The sequence below is a fragment of the Rattus norvegicus genome, chromosome 3 (assembly GCF_036323735.1).
Source record: "Rattus norvegicus strain BN/NHsdMcwi chromosome 3, GRCr8, whole genome shotgun sequence".
Taxonomy (NCBI): Eukaryota; Metazoa; Chordata; class Mammalia; order Rodentia; family Muridae; genus Rattus; species Rattus norvegicus.
In genome coordinates, this window is record NC_086021.1 from 118,966,476 (window position 1) to 118,990,124 (window position 23,649).

Consider the following 23,649-nt stretch of genomic DNA (forward strand, 5'->3'; position numbering starts at 1 on the left):
CTGCCTATAAGGCACATGAACTATCCATATATATTCCATAAAGGCAGGTATCTCTTGAAAAATCATTAGGTCCCATAGCACTCCTTTTGAAAAATACACAAATCTATTTCCTATATCTGCCGTATCATTGATGGGATTCCAAATCAGGATTGTGGCTCAAGGGTAAGGACCAGCTTCATGTGGTTTAGATCTTTTGCCCCATCTTAATCTTCAGCCTATGGAAGTTGAACCTTGATCTGAGAAGATGGATGACTTTTTCCAACACTTGAATGTGGGTGAATTACATTAAGTGTTCAACAGCTGGTGCTAAGGACTCTAATCCAAACAGAATCATAAATGATGATGTCTTCTTGATATATACATCTGAGCTCTTTCCCTTAAGCTGCTGTTTAGGACTGTTGTAAAGGTAATTTTCATAAAATTGGTCTGTCAACCAATAGCACATATGAACAAGTTTGGAGAGTTTGGAGGTAAAGTCCTAGAATGGCACAATATTTGTAACTATGTGGAGCTTGGGGGATGGGGAGGTGGGTAATAGCTGAGAAGTGAATGCTGTACAATTCATTTGATTTTATGGAAACCAGACAACATGGTTCATGCCCCACATTTACACTATGACCACACCAAATGATTCTTAAATTAGTAATCCAGTCCATGGATAATCCATCAGTAGTGTATTCATCAAAAACTCTGACATATATACTGATACTACCTGGCACCTAAGCTAGAAAATGGAAACAGAGAGACAAAGAACAGAGTAATAGATCAGGGATTGGACATCAATCCAGGACATGCCCAGAATAAGGAGTTTTTGTTCATAGTTCTGCTAGGAAATGATGCCACTTTCCTAAGATAATGGGGATCCTGTAAAGTATGAGAAAGACTCAGGTAGTAGCTTTGTGAGGCACTGATTCAGGCATTTATATACTGTCTAAAATGAATTGTCTCCAACAGCTGCTATGTACTTTGCTGTGCCAGAAGGGCCCCAGGTCTGAGGAGTGGTAATACACATGTCTATTTTCCTGAGACATGGGTATTATATGATCATATGAACTGGTTGTCTGCTTCATGATGACTACTCAAGAATGAGGCCCTAGTGAGTAGACACAGTTAAGGAAAACAGACCGTATAACCTACCTACAGTGTTCTGGTTCCATCATCTGTCCTTAGTAAAATGCTTAGGTGTCTTGTCTTCACTTGTCTGGACACTTGAATGAAAATTGGCACCAAGTATCAGAAATCCTTGCACCATAAGAATGACATTCTCCAGTTCATCCATTTGCCTGTAAAATTCATGATGACCTTGTTTTTTAAGGCTGAGTAGCATTCCCTTTTGTAAATGAACCACATTTACTTTATCCACTCTTCAGTTGAGGGACATCTGAGTTGTTTCTAGTTTCAGGGTATTCCAAATAAGACTACTGTGACCATAGTAGATAAAGTATCCTTCTGGGATGGTAGACCATCTTCTAAGTATATACCCAGAAGTGGTATAGCTGGGTCTTGATGTGGAACTACTCCCAATTTTCTGAGAAAACACCAAATTAATTTCCAGTGTACTTATACAAGTTTGCACTTCCACCAGCAGTGAAGAAGTGTTTCCTTTGTTCCACAATCTTGCTAGTATGTGCTGTCCCTTAAGTTTAATCATTCTGATGTCTGTAAGGCAGAATCTGAGAGTCAATTTTATTTCCACTTCCCTGACGATTAAGGATGATAAACATCTCTTTAGGTGCTTCTCAACCATTTGAGATTCCTTTGTTGAAATTCTATTTAGTTATGTACTCTACTTTTCTTTCTTATTTTTTTACTTTTAATTTTATTTTTTATGGATATCTTATTTTACATTTCAAATTTTATCCCCTTTCCCTCTTCCCCCATAAGTCCTACACCCTAACCCTCCTTCTATGAGGATGCTCCTACTCCAACCCATCTGCTTCAACTTCAATGCCCTGGGCATTACCCTACATTAGAGAATCAAACAGCACAGGACCAAGGGCTTTTCTTCCTATTGATGCTGGATAATGCCATTTTCTGCTACATATGTGGCTGGAGTCATGGGTTCCTCCATGTGTAGTCATTGGTTGGAAGTTTAGTCCCTGGGAGCTTTGGTGGGGTCTGGTTGGTGGATATTGTTCTTCCTACAGTGTTGCAAACCCCTTGAGCTCCTTCAGTCTTTTCTCTAACTCCTCCATTGAAGTCCTCTTATTTGGTTCAACAGTTAGCTGCAACTATTGTCATCTGTATCAGTAAGGTTCTGGAAGAGACTCTCGGGAGATACCCATATCTGGCTACTGTCAGCAAGCACTTCTTGGCATCAGGAATAGTTGACAGGGTTTGATGGCTGCATATGGGATGGATCCTCAGATGAAACAGTCTCTGTATGACCTTTTCTTCAGTTCTTACTCCACTCTGTCCCTGTACATTCTCACATGAGTATTTTGTTCTCCCTTATAAGAAGGAGTGAAGCATCCACATTTTGGTCTTCCCTCTTCTTGAGCTTCATATTATGACCTGTGAATTTTTTTCTGAGGTATTCTAAACTTTTGGACTAATATACATTTATCAGTGAGTATATACCATGTGTGTTCTTTTGTGACTAGGTTACCTTACTCAGGATGATACTTTGTAGTTCCATCTATTTGCCTGAGAATTTCATGTAGTCATTGTTTGTAACAGCTGAGTAGTACTCCATTGTGTAGATGTACCACATTGTCTGTTTCCATTCCTCTATTGAAGGACATCTGGGTTCTTTCCATCTCCTGGCTATTATAAATAAGGCTGCTATGAACATAGTGGAGCATGTGTCCTTGTTATATGTTGGAGATTCTTTTGGGAGTATGCTCAGGAGTGGTATTGCTGGGTACTCAGGTAGTATTATGTTCAAATTTCAGAGGAACCTCCAGAATGACTTCCAGAGTGGTGGTAACAGCTTGCAACCCCACCAACAATGGCGTAGTATTCCTATTTCTCCATATGCTCACCAGCTTCTACTGTGACCTGAGTTTTTGATCTTAGTCATTCTACCTGGTATGAGGTAGTATCTCAGGGTTGTTTTGATTTGGATTTGCCTGATGATTAAGAATGTTGAACATTTTTAGGTGCTTCTCAGCCATTTGGTATTCGTCAGTTGAGAATTCTTTGTTTAACTCTGTACCCACTTTTTTATTAGGATTATTTGATTCTCTGGAGTCTAACTTCTTGAGTTCTTTGTATATATTAGATATTATCCATCTATCGATGTAGGATTGGTAAAGACCTTTTCCCAATCTGTTGGTTGCTGTTTTGTTCTAATGACAGTGTCCTTTGCCTTACAGAAGCTCTGCAACTTTATGAGGTCCCATTTGTTGATCTTAGAGCATAAGCCAATGGTGTTCTGTTCAGGAAATTTTCTGTGCCTATGTGTTCAAAGCTCTTCCCCACTTTCTCTTCTATTAGTTTCAGTGTATCTGGTTTTATGTCAAGGTCTTTCACCCACTTGGATTTGAGCTTTATAAAGGAAGTAAAAAATGGATCATTTGCATTTTTCTACATGCTGAACTCCAGTTGAACCAGCACCATTTGTTGAAAATTCTATCTTTTTTCTGTTGGAGAGTTATAGCTCCTATGTCAAATATCAAGTGACCATAGGTGTGTGGGTTAATCACTGTGTACTCAGCTCTATTCCATTGATCTACCAGCCTGTCTGTGTACAAATACCATACAGTTATTATCACTATTGCTCTCTAATTCAGCATGAGGTCAGGGATCATAATTCCCCCAGAAGTTCGTTTATTGTTGAGAATGCTTTTCTCTATCCTGGGGTTTTTTTGTTATTCCAGATGAGTTTTCAAATTGACTTTCTAACTCTATGAAGAATTGAGTTGGAATTTTGATGGGAATTGCATTGAATCTGTAGATTGCTTTCCACAAGATGGCCATTTTTACTGTATTAATCTTGCCAATACATGAGCACATGAGATCTTTCCATCCTCTGAGAGCTTTGATTTCTTTCTTCAGAGACTTGAAGTTCTTGTCTTACAGATCTTTCACTTGCTTGATTAGAGTCATACCAAGTTATTTTATATTATTTGTCATTATTGTGAAATGTGTCATTTCCCTAATTTCTTTCTCAGCCTGTTTATCTTTTGAGTAGAGGAAGCCTACTGATTTGTTTACATTAATTTTATATCCAGCCACTTTGTGTAAGTTATTTATCACCTGTAGGAGTTCTCTGGTGGAATTTTTGGGGTCACTTAAGTGTACTACTATATCATCTTCAAATAGTGATATTTTAACTTCTTCCTTTCCAATTTCATTTGATTTCTTTTTGTTTTCTAATCACTCTGGCTAGGACTTCAAGTAATATACTGAATAGGTAGAGAGAGAGTCGACAGCCTTATCCACTTCCTGATTTTAATGAGATTACTTCAAGTTTCTCTCCATTTATTTTGCTGTTGGGTACTGGTTTGCTATATAGTGCTTTTGCTATGTTTGAATTCCTAATCTTTCCAGGACTTTTATTATGAAGGGGTGTTGAATTTTGTCAAATGCTTTCTCAGCATCTAATGAAATGATCATATGGGTTTTGCCTTGAGTTTGTTTATATAGTGAATTCCATTGATGGATTTCCATATATTGAACTATCCCTGCATCCTTAGGATGAAGCCTACTTGATCATGGTAAATGAATCTTTTAATATGTTCTTGGATTTGGTGTGCAAGAATTTTATTGAATAATTTTGCATTGATATTCATGAGGGAAATTGATCTGAAGTTCTCTTTTTCATAGGGTCTTTGTGTGGTTTAGGTATAAGTGTAATTGTGGGTTCAATTAATGAATTGAATAGTGTTCCTTCTGTTTCTACATTGTGGAATTGTTTGAAGAGCATTGGTATTAGGTCTTCTTTGAAGGACTGATAGTATTGTGCACTAAACCCATCTGATCCTGGGCTCTTTTTAGTTGGGAGACTTTTAATAACTGCTTCTATTTCTTTAGAAGTTATGGATTACTGCTCTAACTTGATTATTTCCTGCCAGTAAACCTCTTCCTGAAACTCAAGCCAGTGAACTATTATGGAAATCAAAGGACAAATAACAAACGTACAATACATGTAGGAGCACTTGAAACACCTTAGTACCTACTGTCTGACTCAGTGAAACAAAATTAATGATGCAGATGATTCCTGATCTTGTGATTTTCATCACAGCAGTGACACACTTGCACATGACTGGGATCCTATAGGAAAACAGCAGTCTCAACTAGCCTGGACACCTGAGATCTCTCAGGCACTGAGCCACCAACCAGGCAGCATATTCTAGCTGGTAGAACCCTGTCTCCCCTAACACATATACAGCAGAGGACTGCCTGGTGTGGCTTCAGTGAGAGAAGTAACTCATTCTCAAGACACTTGAAGCACCATGGAGTGGGAAGACCTGGCTGGGTGAGGTCGGGGTGACAAAATCCTCTCAAAGATGGGGAGGGGGTAGGAATAGGATGAGGAACTGTTGGAGAGAAGACTGGGAGGGAGATAATGACTAGAATATAAAAGAAGATTAAAGATAATTTTTTTAAAAAGGGAAGGATTTACTATCATATCACTGGGGTAAGCCAGAGCACTAATAGCAGCACTAGAAGCATCTTAGTACATTCTATGCACAAACTCACATGTGAAAACAAGTGGTGCCTTGATTTCTCTTTCCAAATAATACAATTTTATTGAGCTTCATTCTAATGTGAAAATATTAAAAAAGAAAAGAGATCCAAATCACAGTTCCTCTTCTTCTCTCCTTCCACTCTCCCGCTCTCACCTTACCTCAGTACCCCCAACCACAATCCATCTATCCTTTATTTTCTCATAAAAAATGGAGGCCTCCTAAGGATATCAACCAGACTTGACATTCCAAGTCGCAGTAGGACTGGGTGTATCTTCAACAAATGAGGCTAAAAAAGGCAGCCCTGTTGTGGAAAGCTTATCCAAAGGCAGATAACAGAGTCAGAGATAGCCCTTGCTCCTGATGTTAGGGGTCCCACATGAAGACCAAGATGCACAACTGTTATATATGTGCAGAAGGTGTAAGTCAGTCATATGCATGCTCTCTGGTTGGTTATTCAGTCTCTGTGAACTCCAATTGGCCCAGGTTAGTTGATTCTATAAGTTTTCTTATTGTGTCTTTGATGCTTGACCTCCTTAAATAACTCCCTCACCCCTTTTCCACAGAATTTCCCAAGCTCTGCCTAATATTTGGCTGTGGTTCTCTGCATCTGTTTCAATCAAAAAAAATAAATGAATTGATAAAAACACAAACAAAGCAAGAAAAGAAGAACAAATAAACAAAATGAAGGCCCAAATGGGGGATACTTGAATCCCACTGAGAAGGGGAAATCAATTACACATCAGTGGATGATGGAGAGATGGGACTCAGTTATGGAATGGATGGGGATGTGTTCTTGATCCTTGACTTCTTTAATCCATCCCCAACCATTTCCACAAAATTCCCCAAGCTCTGCCTAATGTTAGATTGTAAAAAATGAATTGATAAAAACACAAACAAAGTAGGTAAAGACGAACAAATAAATAAATTGAAGGCCCAAATGGGGGATACTTGAATCCCACTGAGAAGGGGAAATCAATTACACATCGTGGATGATGGAGAGATGGGACTCAGTTATGGAATGGATGGGGATGGTAACAGGTGGGATCAGGTAGGGGGAGGATGGCAGAAGAGAGTGCTGGGGTAGACAACTGTACTGGGGACTGGGACAGCATTTCCAGGACAAGCTAGACCTAGGATCATGGAACGTCTCAGGAATCTACGAGGATGACCATAGATAAGACTCCTAGCAATGGGGAACCTGAAATCAGCCATCTCCAGTAAAGAGGTAACACTTCCAATGGAGGGATTAGGACACCAACCCAGGAAACCCTTAGGCCCACAATTTGTCCTGCCTACAAGATATGCATGGGTAATGGTGAAGAAGAATTTGAGGAAAGGGCCAATGAATGAGAGGCCCAACTAGAGACTCATGCCATGACAGAAAGTCCATACCTGACACTATTAATGGTATTCTGCTATACTTGCAGACAAGAGCCTAGCAAAACTGTTATAAGAGAGGCTTAAAACAGCAATTGTTGGAAACTGATGTAGAGACCCACAGAAAAACATTAAGTGGAATTTGAAAAATCCTGTAGAAGAAAGGAAGGAAGAACTGAAGGAGCCGGAGGGGTTAAAAAAAACCCTACAGAATCAACTAACCTGGGCTTATTGGGAATTTTAGAGACTAAACTGCCAACCAGAGAGCCTGCATGGGACTGACCTAGGCCCTCTGCATGAGTGCGCGCGCACATGCTCACACACACACACACACACACACACACACACACACACACACACACACACACACACACACATATATATATATATATATATATATATATATATATATATATATATATATATATATATCCTGGGGTAGACAACTTATGGGCTGGGATAGCATTTCCAGGACAAACTAAACCTAGGATCATGGAAATTCTCAGGAATCTATAAGGATGACCCTAGATAAGACCTTAGATATATATGCAGTTGCACAGATAGGACTTCATGTGGGACTGTAAAGCTGAAGCAAGGCCTGTCTCTAACTATATTGCCTACCTTTGCATTCCTTTCCTTTAATTGGGCTGCGTTGTCTAGCCTCAATGAAAGAAGTTGCTCCCAATCTGAATGCAACTTGATATGCCAAGGCTGCTTTCTATCTACCTGAGGCCTCCCTTTTCTGAGGAGAAATGGAGGAGAGTAGGAGGGGTAGGCTGGGGGGGGGGGATAGGACGGGAAACTGCAATCGGGATGTAAAGTAAATAAATAACTTAATCAATAAAAACTATAAAAAAGAAATAAAATTTGAGTGTATTTGAAGAGAGTCACATTAATCAAGCAGAAAAATTGTGAGTTTTTTCTTTTTCAGTTTCTTGTTAGTATTCCAAAATCGCGTTCAAATCTTCTACAAAAGTATGCATCAATCATTCTCCTTTGTGTATTCTCTTGATACACACCTTGTGTCTCTTGGACACCCTTCTACAACTAAAAACCTCCAAACATGTATTTTGTACAGACTACAGGAGACAGACAAATTGTTTAGTTTAGTAAGCCTTTAAGAGTGCACCAAAATCCATCCAGAAATTCCTGCATATGACACAATTTATACTTTGATAGTTTATCCAATCCGAAGGTTATCCTATAATATCTAAACAAATATACATATTAGCAACATTGAATTTATTCAGCATGGTTTATACTGTTATATATATATGTATGTATATATATCACATATGTGTATATATCACATATGTGTATATAAGGTATATGTATGTGTGCTAATGTGTTCAGATATAACAATAATAATTAAGGAAACCATGAATAACAAAAGGAATGAAAGACACCAGGGATGACTTGAAGCAGAGAGACAATAGAAATTATTTTGAATACAATTTTCATGTGTGAAATACACACATTAAAAAAACAAAAACAAAGAGAAACTTTCCTTGTTCTAGAGCACTTAATGCACTAGTTACTTCAAATAAAAATCATTCCTTAGGAATGTAGTTTAAAGATTATTATAATCTTTGTTTTGTAAATATATGTGCTTCTCTGTTTTGAGGAGAGTGTTCTTGCCTGAGCAGATGAAAAATGTCTATATAATTGATACATGAAATATATATATATATGCAAAGATTTTTCTGAGTTTGATGAGCAATAAACATCTACATTCAATGATGACAGACAATATTACATCTATTTAGGAAGTTTTCCTATAACTAATTAGTTGTCTGCATACTCTCTTCATTGCTATCTTCATTTCTTGATTTCTAAATGTATAAATCACAGGGTTCAGAAAAGGAGTGATAACTGCATCAAATATGGCCAGATACTTATCCAGGTGTGTGGAGGGAGATGGCCAGGTATAGAAAAATATTAAAGGACCAAAGAATAAGACCACCACAGAGATGTGAGCTGAAAGAGTGGACAGAGCTTTAGAGGAACCACTTGAAGAATGTTTTTGCACAGTCATTATGATGACAATATATGAAATTATCAGTATGAAGAAGGATCCCACAGAGATGAACCCACTGTTGGCTGTCACCATGAATTCCAGCTGGTAAGTGTCTATGCAGGCTAATCTGATAAACCGAGGAAGGTCACAGTAGAAGCTGTCTAACATATTTGGTCCACAGAATGGTAAGTTTACTACAAAGGCCAGTTGAACCAGAGAATGCATAAGGCCAACCACCCAGGCAGTCACTGAAAAGAAGATGCACATCCTTGGGCTCATGATGATCAGGTAACGAAGAGGCTTACATATCGCCACATATCTATCAAAGGCCATGGCTATGAGCAAAACCATCTCCACACCACCAATTACATGAATGAAAAATATTTGAGTAACACAACCTGTAAAGGAGATGACTTTGTGCTTTCTGAATAAATCATAAATCATCTTGGGGGAAGTAACAGAAGAAACACCTAAGTCAATGAAGGAGAGGTTAGCCAATAGAAAGTACATGGGAGAGTGTAGGTGAGGGTCAGATGCCACAGTGAATACGATGAGTGAGTTTCCCATCATGCTTGCCACATAAAACATGGAGGAGAACACAAAGAGCAATAGTTGAATACTCCAGGAGTTGGTGAGTCCCAGGAACACAAACTCTGACACCACAGACTGATTCACTCCTTCCATTGATTGTATTAGCAATGCTGCCTGGAGGAGGAAACAGGAGAAACTATAAATTACAATTTTATTAATGTAAAGTCCCGCGTATATATAAATAAGTGCTAAGCATCACTAGTAATCAAAGGAACATAACTTTAGATTTCAGTGAAATATCAACTCACATTTTCCATAAATAGCAAGGAAAGGTGAATGGGAACCACTGAAAAAGGAAAAGGAAACAAAGGATAGGAAAATGGGATGCTTGTAATTGAATTTAAAAGGTTTTTAATTGAGATTTTAAAAAAGGTTGGATTTTAAAGGAAAGTATCCTTGTAAACTCTTGATGTGAATATAAATTAGTATTTTTAGGAAGCCTAAAATTTCTTGCAGGGTAGTTCAAAAATGTAAAACTACAGACTGGGTTGTTAGCCTAATGACTTAAAACTAAAGATGAATAAGGCCCTATGTTTGATCTTCGACACCACAGTTGATAAAGAGGTTGTAGAGGTTTAAGTAGAGAAATAAAAAAGTAGAGATAAAAAGAAAAAAAGAAACCAGGCTAAAGATATGGCTTGATTAGTAAGAATGCTTGCTGTGTGCTCAGATCCCAGAATCAAAAAAAAAAAATCTGATTGTGGCTGTGTATGTCTGTTCTCAGTGTTGTAAAAGGTGGAAATAGAAAGATGTCTTGAGCTTGTGGTCTGCCAGACTAGATCAAGGCTCAGCATAAGACCCTGTCTCATAGGAATAAACTGGGGAAGGCAAGAGAAGGAGCCGCTATGTTGTCTTCTTGCCTCTAAGAAAATATGTCTGTGATTCTGCACACACACACACACACACACACACACACACACACACACACACACCATACACACACATGAACATACATGAACATCAAATGTATATAGGCTAAATTCATATACCACAATTACACTTACATACAGAATTAAGAATAAAAGTAATTTTTAAATCTAAATCTTGAAATACCAGGTGATATAGCAATGCTAAGTTAAGGAATATTTATCCACAAGAAATTATATTCACAAATAAAGATGAATATTATAAGACTTGTTAAATGTAGATTAGCAGATATCCATACACACATGCACACACACACACACACACACACGCGCGCGCTTGGACACACACACTATTCTTTGTCCCCTTCAAAGAAAAGAAATCCTATTTTTCTGTTAACATGAATAAGCTGAGAAATCTTTGTGCTAAGTGAAGTTAGAGAGGTACACAAAGTCAAATACTGAAATACCTCAGTTAAAGTGGACTTAAAAGATTCTATATTCATATAATCAAAGTATGACAGTTTGCCATGGGCAAATGGGATAGATTAAATGGAGATTTTTGACAAAGAGGGAAAATATGCAATTAGACAGTATGGGTAGATTCTGGAAATTCATTGTACTATATCTTGACTGTGTTTTTTTTTAAAAAAAGTAGTGCCTACATGAAAACTTCTATGGGTAGAACTTTGACATTCATATTCTGAATAAGTATTGGTAGTCAGTATGCTAATTAGCTTGACTTAATCATCATACAACATTCACATATATTTACATGTTTTTACATTTTATATATGCACATATATAAAACAATTCATTATATACCATAAATGCATACAGCATCTATTTGGTAATTGTCCTTCATAAAAACTGGAGGAGAAAAAGGTTCTTATTATGTTCATGTATTTTGAAATTGTGATCAAGGAGAAACTGCTGCCAGTCATGTAGTCTTGTTACAATATTGGTGAATCCAATATCCCTCTACTTTCAAACCAGAACCAGTTCAGAAATGTTCCTCATAACATAAAAGATTAACCAACACTAAACACAGCAATTCTTTACAATTTCATTTGAAGAGTAATGTATTATCAGTTCAATTACAAAATAAAAAAATACTCACTGTTTTTCAACTGTCCATGTTGATATCCATGGCAACGACTATAGACCTTATTCAGTCATGCATTCTCTTATGTTTAACTTCTCAACTCTGGAAAATATTTAACCCCAAGGTTTATGAAATGTTATTACCATGAAATCTTTTATTTTAATTTTATTTTTCTTGGATATTTTATGTATTTACATTTCAAATGTAATCCTCCCCCCCTTCTTCCATACCTCCTCCTCCCTTCCCCTGCTTCTTTGAGGATGATCCCATGTCACACCCACTTAAACATCAACATCCTGGAACTCTTCTACATTGGAAAATGAGATTTCACAGGACCAAGGACTTTTCCTCCTATTGATGCTGGACAATGACATCCTCTGCTACATATACGGCTGGAGCTACATGTCCCTCCATGTGTACTCATTGACCAGTGGGAGCCATGAAGTCTTAATTTAAAATATAAATGTTAATATATTACACTTTAATTGAGTTAACTGGATATGAGACTAACTCCGTCAAACAAGTAGATTTATATGTATTTACATTTTCTGTGCAACAGTTACCAGTTTGCATCATTTCAAAACATTTCTTTTGACATCATGACAAAAATCAAGTATCCAGACTTGCATTCTTGCAGAGTATCAGTCTTGAAGTACTGGGCATGATATAAATCATTGCCCTGGAATTATTCTGAATTGGCATGAGTCTTCTGCAAGATGGTATCCTGTAGTAGTAACTATGTGGTTAAATCTCTGCAAAGTCGTTTATCTCATTACATGTAATATTATATGAATATTGTAGATCTTTGTTTTATTTAAAGAATTATCACAGAACAATAGAAAGAATAGGCCTTTCAATTAAAAACCAAGATTAATACCATACTTTAGTTATGGACAGCTTAATATCAGGCTAAATAATTAAATATTTGAGGCTTGGTATAATTTGTTTGTCTGTTGTTTATTTACTGAACAAACTAATATATTAGCTTATATTTAACTTTAAGGCTAAAACGATTAGAACTATACACTCAATAACTAAGTATTCCAGATGTGGTTTTGTAATACATGTTATCATTTTACTTCCTTTCACTTGTCCATAATAATGTTAAACATAGGAGATATATTCATGTAGAGTGAATGTCAGTTAGCAGAGAGCACCAAAATAAAGGTGCAAAATGTATTAACTCTTATTTAATAATATATTTAAATATGCATATTTGTTTTATCAATACTTGAAACTTCAAATATAAACTTAATGCATTTGTTCTAAAAAAACAGTTGACCTAATTGGTATAATTATATCATGATCTCAAAAATCTTTAAAAATTCTGTCTATAGAAATATTGGAAAAAGCTAAACAACTGACTGCCTTTGAGCCAGGACCACACTACACATAGGGGATTATAAATAGTATTAGAAAAGGTCACAGAACTTTTGTCATTTTTGTGTGCAATTATGCATCAATAAATTTTCCTATGCTCAGAAATGATGAGAGTCTAAGCTCCTGCTAAATTACACCATTTTTCTCTTCCCTTTCCTCCCTTCAAACCCATCCACATTCTTGATATTTCTCAAAGCGAATTTATAGCCTATATGTACATTGATTATCGTTGCAAGTTTAGCCCGAGCTGTTTACTTCCTTTTCCTGACTGTTCTCCACTTAGCTCTAGACTTCCTTGAGACTTTAGAATGTGATTCATGTCCATGGCAATTCCAGTCACAAACTAGCATCTTAGAATAATCCAGTTAAGCATTGTTAGGTTTAGTTCCATCCATATATTTTACCTGGATAAGAACAACAGCATTTGACAGAGTCAGATATTTTCCTGTGTCCTCTCACAAAATACCACATGGAATCTTTCATTAGGAATATATGAAGCTAATTATATACACCTCAAGAGGCCACTGACCAAGAAACATAGCAAATGCATGAGAGATTTGAACGAGCTCAGGCTTACAGGATTTTTCTTTCTCTAGAGAACAGTTTTGGTCAGTGTGGCCAAAGAACATTGAACCTCAGATACTATGGACAGAAATGAAAATAAAAGTCTTGTTGGTCTCATTAAGCTACTCATGTTCAATAAATTGAAAATTACTCATTGCATTTATTCTTGACTAGCCAGTGGATTAGAGTATTCAGGGTCAATGACTTTACTCAATGGATAAAGGCACTCATCACGCATGAGGAACTGAGTTGGATTCTTCAAATCAATATGTGGAAGGAGAGAAATGGTTCTAAAAAGTTGACTCCTTATCTCCATACAATCCATCCTCTATAAAAAATATTAATTGTAAAAATGTTGGACCTCATAATTGTATTGGTTTTGTGCTGAATAAAATTTTATTGTGTCTAGGCAGCAAAATTATATTATCTACTCATCTATTCATTTGTGGCTCACTCCATTTTCTAGCTATTGTGAATAGAATAGCAAAAGACATGAATATACATTAATCTTTGTAGTAGAATATAGTCTGTGGTCATTTGGATAAGAATATCCCCCATATGGGGTTGGGGATTTAGCTCAGTGGTAGAGCACTTGCCTAGCAAACGCAAGGCCCTGGGTTCGGTCCCCAGCTCTGAAAAAGAAAAAAAAAAGAAAGAAAAAGAATATCCCCCATATACTTAAATGTTTGAATATGTGGTCCCCATTTGCTGGCATTGTTTGGGTAGGTTTATAAAGTAGGAGTGCTAATATCCATTATACACAAAGAACTTAGGAAGTTAGACTCCAGAGAATCAAATAACATTATTAAAAAATGACACACAAGAGTAAACAAAGAATTTTCAACTGAATTTCATTTTTTAGTTATTAATTTTCTTTTATTAGATTTTTTATTTATATTTCAAATGTTATTACCTTTCCCAGTTTCCTGGACATAAACCCCCATCCCATCCCCCTCTCCTTCTTCTATAAGGGTGTTCCCCTCCCCATCCAACCTCCCTTTTTGCCGCCCCCCCGACATTGCCCTATACTGGGGGGCATCCAGCCTTGGCAAGACCAAGGACTTCTCCTTCCATTGGTGCCCAACAAGGCCGTCCTCTGCTACATATACAGTTGGAGCCAAAGGTCAGTCCATATATAGTCTTTGGGTAGTGGTTTAGTCCCTGGAAGCTCTGGAGGGTTGGCATTGTTGTTCTTATAGGGTTGCAAGCCCCTTTAGCTCTTCCTATCCTTTCTCCAATTCCTCCAATGGGGATTCTGTTCTCAGTTCAATGGTTTGCTGCTAGCATTCGCCTCTCTATTTGGCATGCTCTGGCTGTGTCTCTCAGGAGACATCTATATCCGGTTATAGTGGATATATATATATATATATATATATATATATATATATATATATATATATATATATATATATATATGCTGTATACCCATGTGTGGCAGGCTCCTTCAATCTCTGCTCCAAATTTTGCCTCTATATCCCCTCCTATGAATAATTTTGTTCCCCCTTTTAAGAAGGAGTGAGACATCCACAATTTAGTCATCCTTCTTGAGCTTCATGTGGTCTGCAAATTGTATCTTGGATAATTTGACCTTTTGGGCCAATATCCACTTATCAGTGAGTGCATACCATGTGTGTTTTTCTGTGATTGGGTTATCTCAGTCAGGATGATATTTTCTACTTTAATCCATTTGCCTAAGAATTTCATGAAGTCATTGTTTTTGATAGCTGAGTAGTACTCCATTATGTAGATGTACCATGTTTATTGTATTCATTCCTCTGCTGTAGCACATTTGGGTTAATTCCAGCTTCTGGCTATTATAAATAAGGCTTCTATGAACATAGTGGACCATGTGTCTTTGGTGGATGCCGGAACATCTTTTGGGTATATGCCCAGGAGAGGTATAGCTGGGTCCTCAGGTAGTGCAATGTCCAATTTTCTGAGGAACCTCCAGACTGATTTCCAGAATGGTTGTACCTCAACCGAGGAATTTCAAATGGTCAAGAAGAACCTAAAGAAATGTTCAATACCTTAATCATCAGGGAAATGCAAATCAAAACAACCCTGAGATTCAACCCCACACCAGTCAGAATGGCTAAGATCAAAAACTCAGGTGACAACAGATGCTGACAAGGATGTTGAGAAAGAGGAACACTCCTCCATTGTTGGTGGGATTGCAAGCTGGGACAACCACTTTGGAAGTCAGTCTGGAGGTTCCTCTGAAATTTGACATAGTACTACCTGAGAACCCAGCTATACTACTCCTGGACATACACCCAAAAGATGCTCTAACATATAACAAGGACACATGGTCCACTATGTTCATAGGAGCCTTATTTATAATAGCGTGAAGCTGGAAACAACCCAGGTGTCCCTCAATAGAGGAATAGATACAGAAACTGTGGTACATTTACACAATGAAGTACTACTCCACAATTAAAAATAATAACTTCACAAAATTCTCAGGCAAATGGATGTAACTAGAAAATATTACCCTAAGTGAGGTAACCCAGTCACAAAAGAACACACACACACACACACACACACACACACACACATAATGTGTATATATATATATATATATATATATATATATATATATAATCCATATAAATGGATATTGGGAAAAAGGCTCGGAATACCCACAATATAACTCACAGGCCATATGATGCTCAAGAAGAAGGAAGATCAAAGTGTGGATGCCTTAGTTCTACTTAGAAGATGAGCAAAATAATCAGGGAGGTAGAGGGAGGAAAGGACCTAGAATCGAGAGGGAGCAGGACTGAAAAAGGGGGGGCAGGATCAGATGTAGGAGGACACAGGAGAGGGATTGCGAAGTACAGAGGATCAAGAAATTGAATGGTGATGTGTAGCAGTGTGTGATGGAGAACTGGGGGTAGCCACCAGAAAGTCCCAGGTGCCAGGAAATCAAGAGGTCCTAGGACCCAAAGGGGATGACATTAGCTGAAATACCCAATAAATGGGAGAGAGAACCTGTACAGAGGTTAGGCAAGGCTTGGATTGGGGTATAGCCTACCCATCTCAAAAATATTAACACAGAATTGTCTAAAATAAATGTAGGGACAAAGAGTGGAGCAGAAACTGAAGGAAATACCATCCAGAGACTGTACCATCTAGGTATCCATCCCATCTGCAGCCACCAAACCCAGCCACTATTGCTGATGCAATGAAACACTTGTGACAGGAGCCTGGTATGGCTTTCCCCTGAGAGGCTCTGCCAGAGCCTGACCAATACAAATGAGGACACTCACAGTCAACCAATGGACTGAGCATGGGGACCGCAATGGCAGAGTTAGGTTAAGGACTGAAGATGCTGAAGGGGGTTTGCAACCCCATATGAAGAACAACAATATCAACCAGGCAGACCTCCCAGAGCTCCCAGGGACTAAACCACCAACCAAAGAGTACAGAAGGAGGGACCCATGACTCCAGCTGCTTATGTAACAGAGGACTGAGCTATCTGGCATCAATGGGAAAGGAGGCCCTTGGTCCTCTGGAGACTTGTTACCCCAAGTAGGGGAATGGTAGCATGGTGAGGAAGGAGTTCGTGGGTGGGCAGATAGGGGAGCTCTCCCATAGAAGCAGTGGGGAGGAGAGAATGAAATAGAGGTTTTTGGAAGGGAAACAGGGAAGGGGGTAATGTCAATAAATAAAATGACCAATATTTAATTTTCAAAAGAAAAAAAGTAAAAGAAGTAAATAAGACCACAGTTTCAGAAGTCTTACGTGGTTGAAAGAGAGGTGTTCAGTGGGCATGAAGTGTATTTAAATATTATGTCAAACATCACAAACTATGAAAGACTAAATCCATAATATCTAAGCTTTATGGGTATTGTAAGTATAATATTTAGATGTAAGATGCAAGTATGATGGAACTCTGTACTTTCAGTTTTAAAAATAACTGATTTTTATGGTTGCTTTTAATATTCCCAATTACATTGAGAGTGCAGGGGCCATTCTCATCTTAAATTTAAGATTATTTTAAGTCAAATCAGCAACTATTGATCTTTTAAGCCTTTATTGACTCCCCACCCACATATCTCTTGGGGTAACCCTCATGTAATGTGTATTCTTTCAGATCTTTCCTGTGTTTTGCGTTTACACATATATGCCTTTGTGAATGAAAGTGACTCTACACATTCCTGTAATCCATCCCTGTTATAGGGAATGAATCAAGGTCCAGAAACTAAGGCCTTGGTAATGGAAGAGAATTTATAAAAGGAGGAATATTCAGTTTAGGCAGCAGTATGAAAACCAATAAGAGGTGATTTTAAAAAATTAGGGTTGACTGGAATAGTGAGCTCTTATCATTCTAAGGGCAGCACATCTAAGAAAAAATAGACACTTGCCCAACCACAGGTAAAATATAACTACAGACCAGAGGGAAGCTCAGAAGGTTGTTAGCACAAGAGTGACACAGCTGTGATTGTAACCTCTACAGTGGAAGGGCACCTGTTTTCCCAAATAGATTGCCCCCCAAAAGCATTGCAATTCCATCTAACAAGTTGTTACAAGTTTTTAAGTCACTTGCTTATGAGGAATGAAACAAGTGGGTAGACTAGTTAGTTCCATGTGTTGTGAGTTCATTATTACATTTTATCTGCTATAAAAGAATCATATGTGCAATGTTGTTTGCATAACACAGAAATTGATAAAGTTCTACTTTAATGCACAAATAATAGAGCTGGCACCAATCACTCAGAGATTCCTTAGTAGAAACAAGCTTGTTATATAAAGCAACTGTTTACATTTATTAACAAAAGTTTATATAATAAGTCAGGAGCTCACCTAAGTCTAATCCCAGAGAACCTCATCCTGAATCTCAAGCCAGTGAAGCATTATGGAAATCAAAATGTTATGTACAAAGAAAGGTCAAGGACAAACTTACAATACTGGTAGCAGCACTTGAAATACCTTAGTACCTACTGTGTCTAAGTGCACCAAATTTTATGATGCAGATGATTGCTGCTCTTGTAACTCTCATCACAGTGGTGATACACTTGCATATGACTGGGACCCTAGAGGAAAATCAGCAGTCTCAATTAGCCTGGACCCCTGAGATCTCTCAGACATTAAGCCACCTACCAGGCAGGCTACACTAGCTGGTACAAGACCCCCAACACATATACGGTCAAGTACTACCTGGTCTGGCATCAGTGAGAGAAGAAGCACCTAACCTTGAAATACTTAAGCCTGCAGGGGGTGGGAAGCCTGGTGGGGTGAGGTGGGGACAACCTCTTGGAGACAGGGTGAGGAGGAATGGGATGAAGAAATGTTGGAGCACAGACTGGGAATAATGACTGGAGTGTAAGAGAAGATTAGAGATAATTTTAAAAAATAGAAAAAAATTAGGGATGGTTTTACTCCCATATCACTAGTGTAAGCCAGAGTAGTGGTAGCAGCATTTGAAGTACCTTAGTACCTACTATGAACAAACTCACAGTGTGGACACCAGTGTTGCTTCAATTTCTTCTTCCACATATAACATTGCTTTTGAGTTTCACTTTAATGTGGAAATATTCAAAGAGAAGAAAATATGTCTCAATAACAGTTTTCTCTCTGGCCTCTCCTTCACTCTCAAATCCTCTTATTTACCCTCATCCACTTCTTTCTTTGTTCTCAGAAAAGAGGAGGATTCCTAAGAATAGCTTTGGCATATAAAGTTACATTAGAACTAGGTGCATCTTCTATAGTTAAGGTTAAACAAGGCAGCCCTGTTGTGGGAAACTGATCTAAAGACAACCGAGTCAGAGATAGCCCTTGCTCCTGATGTTAGGGGTCCCACATGAAGACCAAAATGCACAACTGTTATATATATATATATATATGCAGAAGGTGTAAGTCAGTCATATGTATGCTCTCTGGTTGGTTATTCAGTCTCTGTGACTCCTTATTGGCCCAAGTTAATTGATTCTATAGGTTTTCTTGTGTTCTTGATCCTTGACTTCTTTAATCCATCCCCAACCATTTCCACAAAATTCCCCAAGCTCTGCCTAATGTTAGATTATAAAAAAGGAATTGATAAAAACAGAAAGTAAGTAAAGAAGAACAAATAAATAAATTGAAGGCACAAATGTGGGATACTTGAATCCCACTGAGAAGGGGAAATCGATTACACATCGTGGATGATGGAGAGATGGGACTCAGTTATGGAATGGATGGGGATGGTCACAGATGGGATCAGGTAGGGGGAGGATGGAAGAAGAGGGTGCGGGGATAGACAACTGTATTGGGGACTAGGACAGCATTTCCAGGACAAGCTAGACCTAGGATCATGGAACTTCTCAGGAATCTATGAGGATGAGCATAGATAAGACTCCTAGCAATGGGGAACCTGAATCAGACATCTCCAGTAAAGAGGTAAGACTTCCAATGGAGGGATTAGGACACCAACCCAGGAAACCCTTAGGCCCACAATTTGTCCTGCCTACAAGATATGCATGGGTAATGGTGAAGAAGAATTTGAGGAAAGGGCCAATGAATGAGAGGCCCAACTAGAGACTCATGCCATGAGAGAGAGTCCGTACCTGACACTCTTAATGGTATTCTGCTATACTTGCAGACAAGAGCCTAGCAAAACTGTTATAAGAGAGGCTTAAAACTACAATTGTTGGAAACTGATGTAGAGATCCACAACAAAACATTAAGTGGAATCAGAAAAATCCTGTAGAAAGGAAGGAAGGATTGAAGGAGCCAGAGGGGTAAAGAAACTCTACAGAGTCAACAAACCTGGGTTTATTGGGGATCTTAGAGACTAAACTGCCAACCAGAGAGCCTGCATTAGACTGACCTAGGCCCTCTACATATGTGTAATAGTTTACAGATAAGACATCATGTTAGACTGTAAAGTAAGACCACACCTCTCTCAGACAACATCGCTTGCCTTTGGATCCCTGTCCCCTACTTGGGCTGCTTTATCTAGCCTCAGTGGTATTAGATATACCTAGTCTTACTACTACTTGATATGCCAAGGATGGTTTCTACCTGCCAGAAGTCTCCCTTTTCTGAGGAGAAATGGACAAGAAGTGGCAGATGAGGGAAGGTTGGAGGGGAAGGATTGAGGAGGAGAGGAGGGGAAGCTGCATTGGGATTTGAAGCAAATAACTTAGTCAATAAATTAAAAAATGAAATAAAATTTGATTGCATTTGAATAGAATCATGCTAATTGAGCAGAATAAACAGGATTTCTTAGTTCCTTTTTAGTTCCAACATACTTTTCAAATCTTCTTTTTAAAAATGTGCATCCGTTATACACCTTTGTGTATTCTCTTGATTTAGAACCCTTCTACAACTCCAAATGTGCAGTTTGTACAAACTACAGGAGACAGACAAATATTCCATTCAGAAAGTCTTTATAAGTGCCCCAAAATCCACTCAGAAACCCCTGCATATGAGACAATGTATAATTTGACATGTTATCCAATCCCAAGGTTATCCTATTATTCCTAAAGAAAATATACATATTAGCAACATTAAGTTTATTCAGCATGATTTATACTGAAATATATACATGTATATATCACATATATGTGTGTATAAAATACACATGTGTGTTCACATGTGTGACTGTAACAATAATAATTATGAATAAAAAAGAAATGAAGGAGACCAGGGATGACTTTGGGTGGGGAGACAGAGTAGAAATTTGTGTATGAAATTCTCAGATTATAAAATATGGAAAGGGAAAGAGAAAATTTCCTTTTTCTAGAGCACTTAATGCACCAGTTACTTCAAGTAAAAATCATTCCTTAGGAATGTAGTTTAAAGATTATTATAATCTTTGGTTTGCAAATACATGTAGTTCTCCGCTTCAAGAGAAATTGTTCCTGCCTTAGTAGATGAAAAACTATGTCTATATAATTGATATATGAAACAGATATATGTAAAGATTTTTCTGAGTTTGATGAACAATAAACATCTACATTCAATGATGACAGACAATATTACATCTATTTAGGAAGTTTTCCTATAACTAACTAGTTGTCTGCATACTCTCTTCATTGCTATCTTCATTTCTTGATTTCTAAATGTATAAATCACAGGGTTCAGAAAAGGAGTGATAACTGCATCAAATATGGCCAGATACTTATCCAGGTGTGTGGAGGGAGATGGCCAGGTATAGAAAAATATTAAAGGACCAAAGAATAAGACCACCACAGAGATGTGAGCTGAAAGAGTGGACAGAGCTTTAGAGGAACCACTTGAAGAATGTTTTTGCACAGTCATTATGATGACAATATATGAAATTATCAGTATGAAGAAGGATCCCACAGAGATGAACCCACTGTTGACTGTCACCATGAATTCCAGCTGGTAAGTGTCTATGCAGGCTAATCTGATAAACCGAGGAAGGTCACAGTAAAAGCTGTCTAACACATTTGGTCCACAGAATGGTAAGTTTACTACAAAGGCCAGTTGAACCAGAGAATGCATAAGGCCAACCACCCAGGCAGTCACTGAAAAGAAGATGCACATCCTTGGGCTCATGACGATCAGGTAACGAAGAGGCTTACATATCGCCACATATCTATCAAAGGCCATGGCTATGAGCAACACCATCTCCACACCACCAATTACATGAATGAAAAATATTTGAGTAACACAACCTGTAAAGGAGATGACTTTGTGCTTTCTGAATAAATCATAAATCATCTTGGGGGAAGAAACGGAAGAAACACCTAAGTCAATGAAAGAGAGGTTAGCCAATAGAAAGTACATGGGAGAGTGTAGGTGAGGGTCAGATGCCACAGTGAATACGATGAGTGAGTTTCCCATCATGCTTGCCACATAAAACATGGAGGAGAACACAAAGAGCAATAGTTGAATACTCCAGGAGTTGGTGAGTCCCAGGAACACAAACTCTGACACCACAGACTGATTCACTCCTTCCATTGATTGTATTAGCAATGCTGCCTGGAGGAGGAAACAGGAGAAACTATAAATTACAATTATATTAATGTAAAGTTCTGCACATATATAAATAAGTGTCGAGCTTCGCTGGTCATCAGAGAATCATAACTACAGGCTGCAGGGAGATATCACCTCACATTTCTCATAAACAACAATGGAAAGTGAGTGGGAAGCATTGGGAGAGGAAAAGTAAAGTAAGAAAAAGAAAGGAAGGGAAGGGAAGGAAGGGAAAAGAAAAGGAAACAACGGGAAAGGGAAAGAAAAGAAAAAGGAAATGAGTTTCAAAACTCATTTTCAAAACTTGAAAATTAATTTCAAAAACTTGAAAAAATTAAAGATATATATTGGGTTGGATTTTAACAGGCAGTACCCTTGTAAACTCTTGATGTGAATATAAATTAGTATTTGTTGAAAGCCTAAAATTTCTTGGGAGGGGGGTACTCAAAAATGTAAAACTACTGGGTTGTTAGCCCAATGAATTAAAAGTAAAGATGAATAAGGTCCTATGTATGATCTTCAACACCACACTATTGATAAAATGGTTGTAGAAGTTTAAATAAAGAAATAAAAAGTAGAGATAAAAAGAAAAAAACAAAAATAAGAAGTACCAGGCTAGAAAGTTGGCTTCATTAATAAGAGTCCTTGTAGTGTGATCATGAGAACCTGTGCTCAGATCCCAGAATCAAAAAAAAAAATCTAATTGTGGCTGTGTATGTCTGTTCTCACAGTGTTGTAAGAGGTGGGAATAGAAGGATCACTTGAGCTTGTGAGCTGCCAGACTAGATCAAGGTTCAGGATAAGACCCTATCTCAAAGGATTAAAGAGCCATGACATTGTCTTCTGGCCTCCAAGAATTACATGTCTATGATTCTGCACACACACACACACACACACACACACACACACACACACACACGGACACACAGATTATTCTTTATCCCATTCAAAAAGTTCTATTTTTCTTTTAACATGAGTAAGCCTAGAAATCTTTGGGCTAAGTGAAATTAAAGAGACACAGAAAGTCAAGTACTGAAATATTGGAGAGTGAACTCTAAAGATCCTATGTTCATAGAATCAGAGAGTTTGACAGCTTTCCATAATCCAATGGGATAAGATAAAAAGATTAAATTGGAGATTTTTGTCAAAGGGGAAAAAAGCAATTAGATAGTATGGGTAGATTCTTGAAAT

General features: G+C 37.8%; 2 protein-coding genes across 2 annotated transcripts; both read right to left on the reverse strand.

Annotated features, from left to right (window-relative positions):
• Positions 1-8,775: 8,775 nt before the first annotated feature.
• Or4f14 (olfactory receptor family 4 subfamily F member 14) lies at positions 8,776-9,714 on the reverse strand. Its single transcript, NM_001000917.1, has one exon. The coding sequence runs from the start codon at positions 9,712-9,714 to the stop codon at positions 8,776-8,778; it is 939 nt and encodes a 312-aa protein (NP_001000917.1).
• Positions 9,715-21,504: 11,790 nt separating this feature from the next.
• Or4f14f (olfactory receptor family 4 subfamily F member 14F) lies at positions 21,505-22,443 on the reverse strand. Its single transcript, NM_001000606.1, has one exon. The coding sequence runs from the start codon at positions 22,441-22,443 to the stop codon at positions 21,505-21,507; it is 939 nt and encodes a 312-aa protein (NP_001000606.1).
• Between the last annotated feature and the right edge of the window lie 1,206 nt (positions 22,444-23,649).

Coding starts and splice junctions, on each gene's coding strand:
- Or4f14 (NM_001000917.1), bottom strand. CDS start 9,714: ATGGAAGGAGTGAATCAGTCTGTGGTGTCAGAGTTTGTGTTCCTGGGA.
- Or4f14f (NM_001000606.1), bottom strand. CDS start 22,443: ATGGAAGGAGTGAATCAGTCTGTGGTGTCAGAGTTTGTGTTCCTGGGA.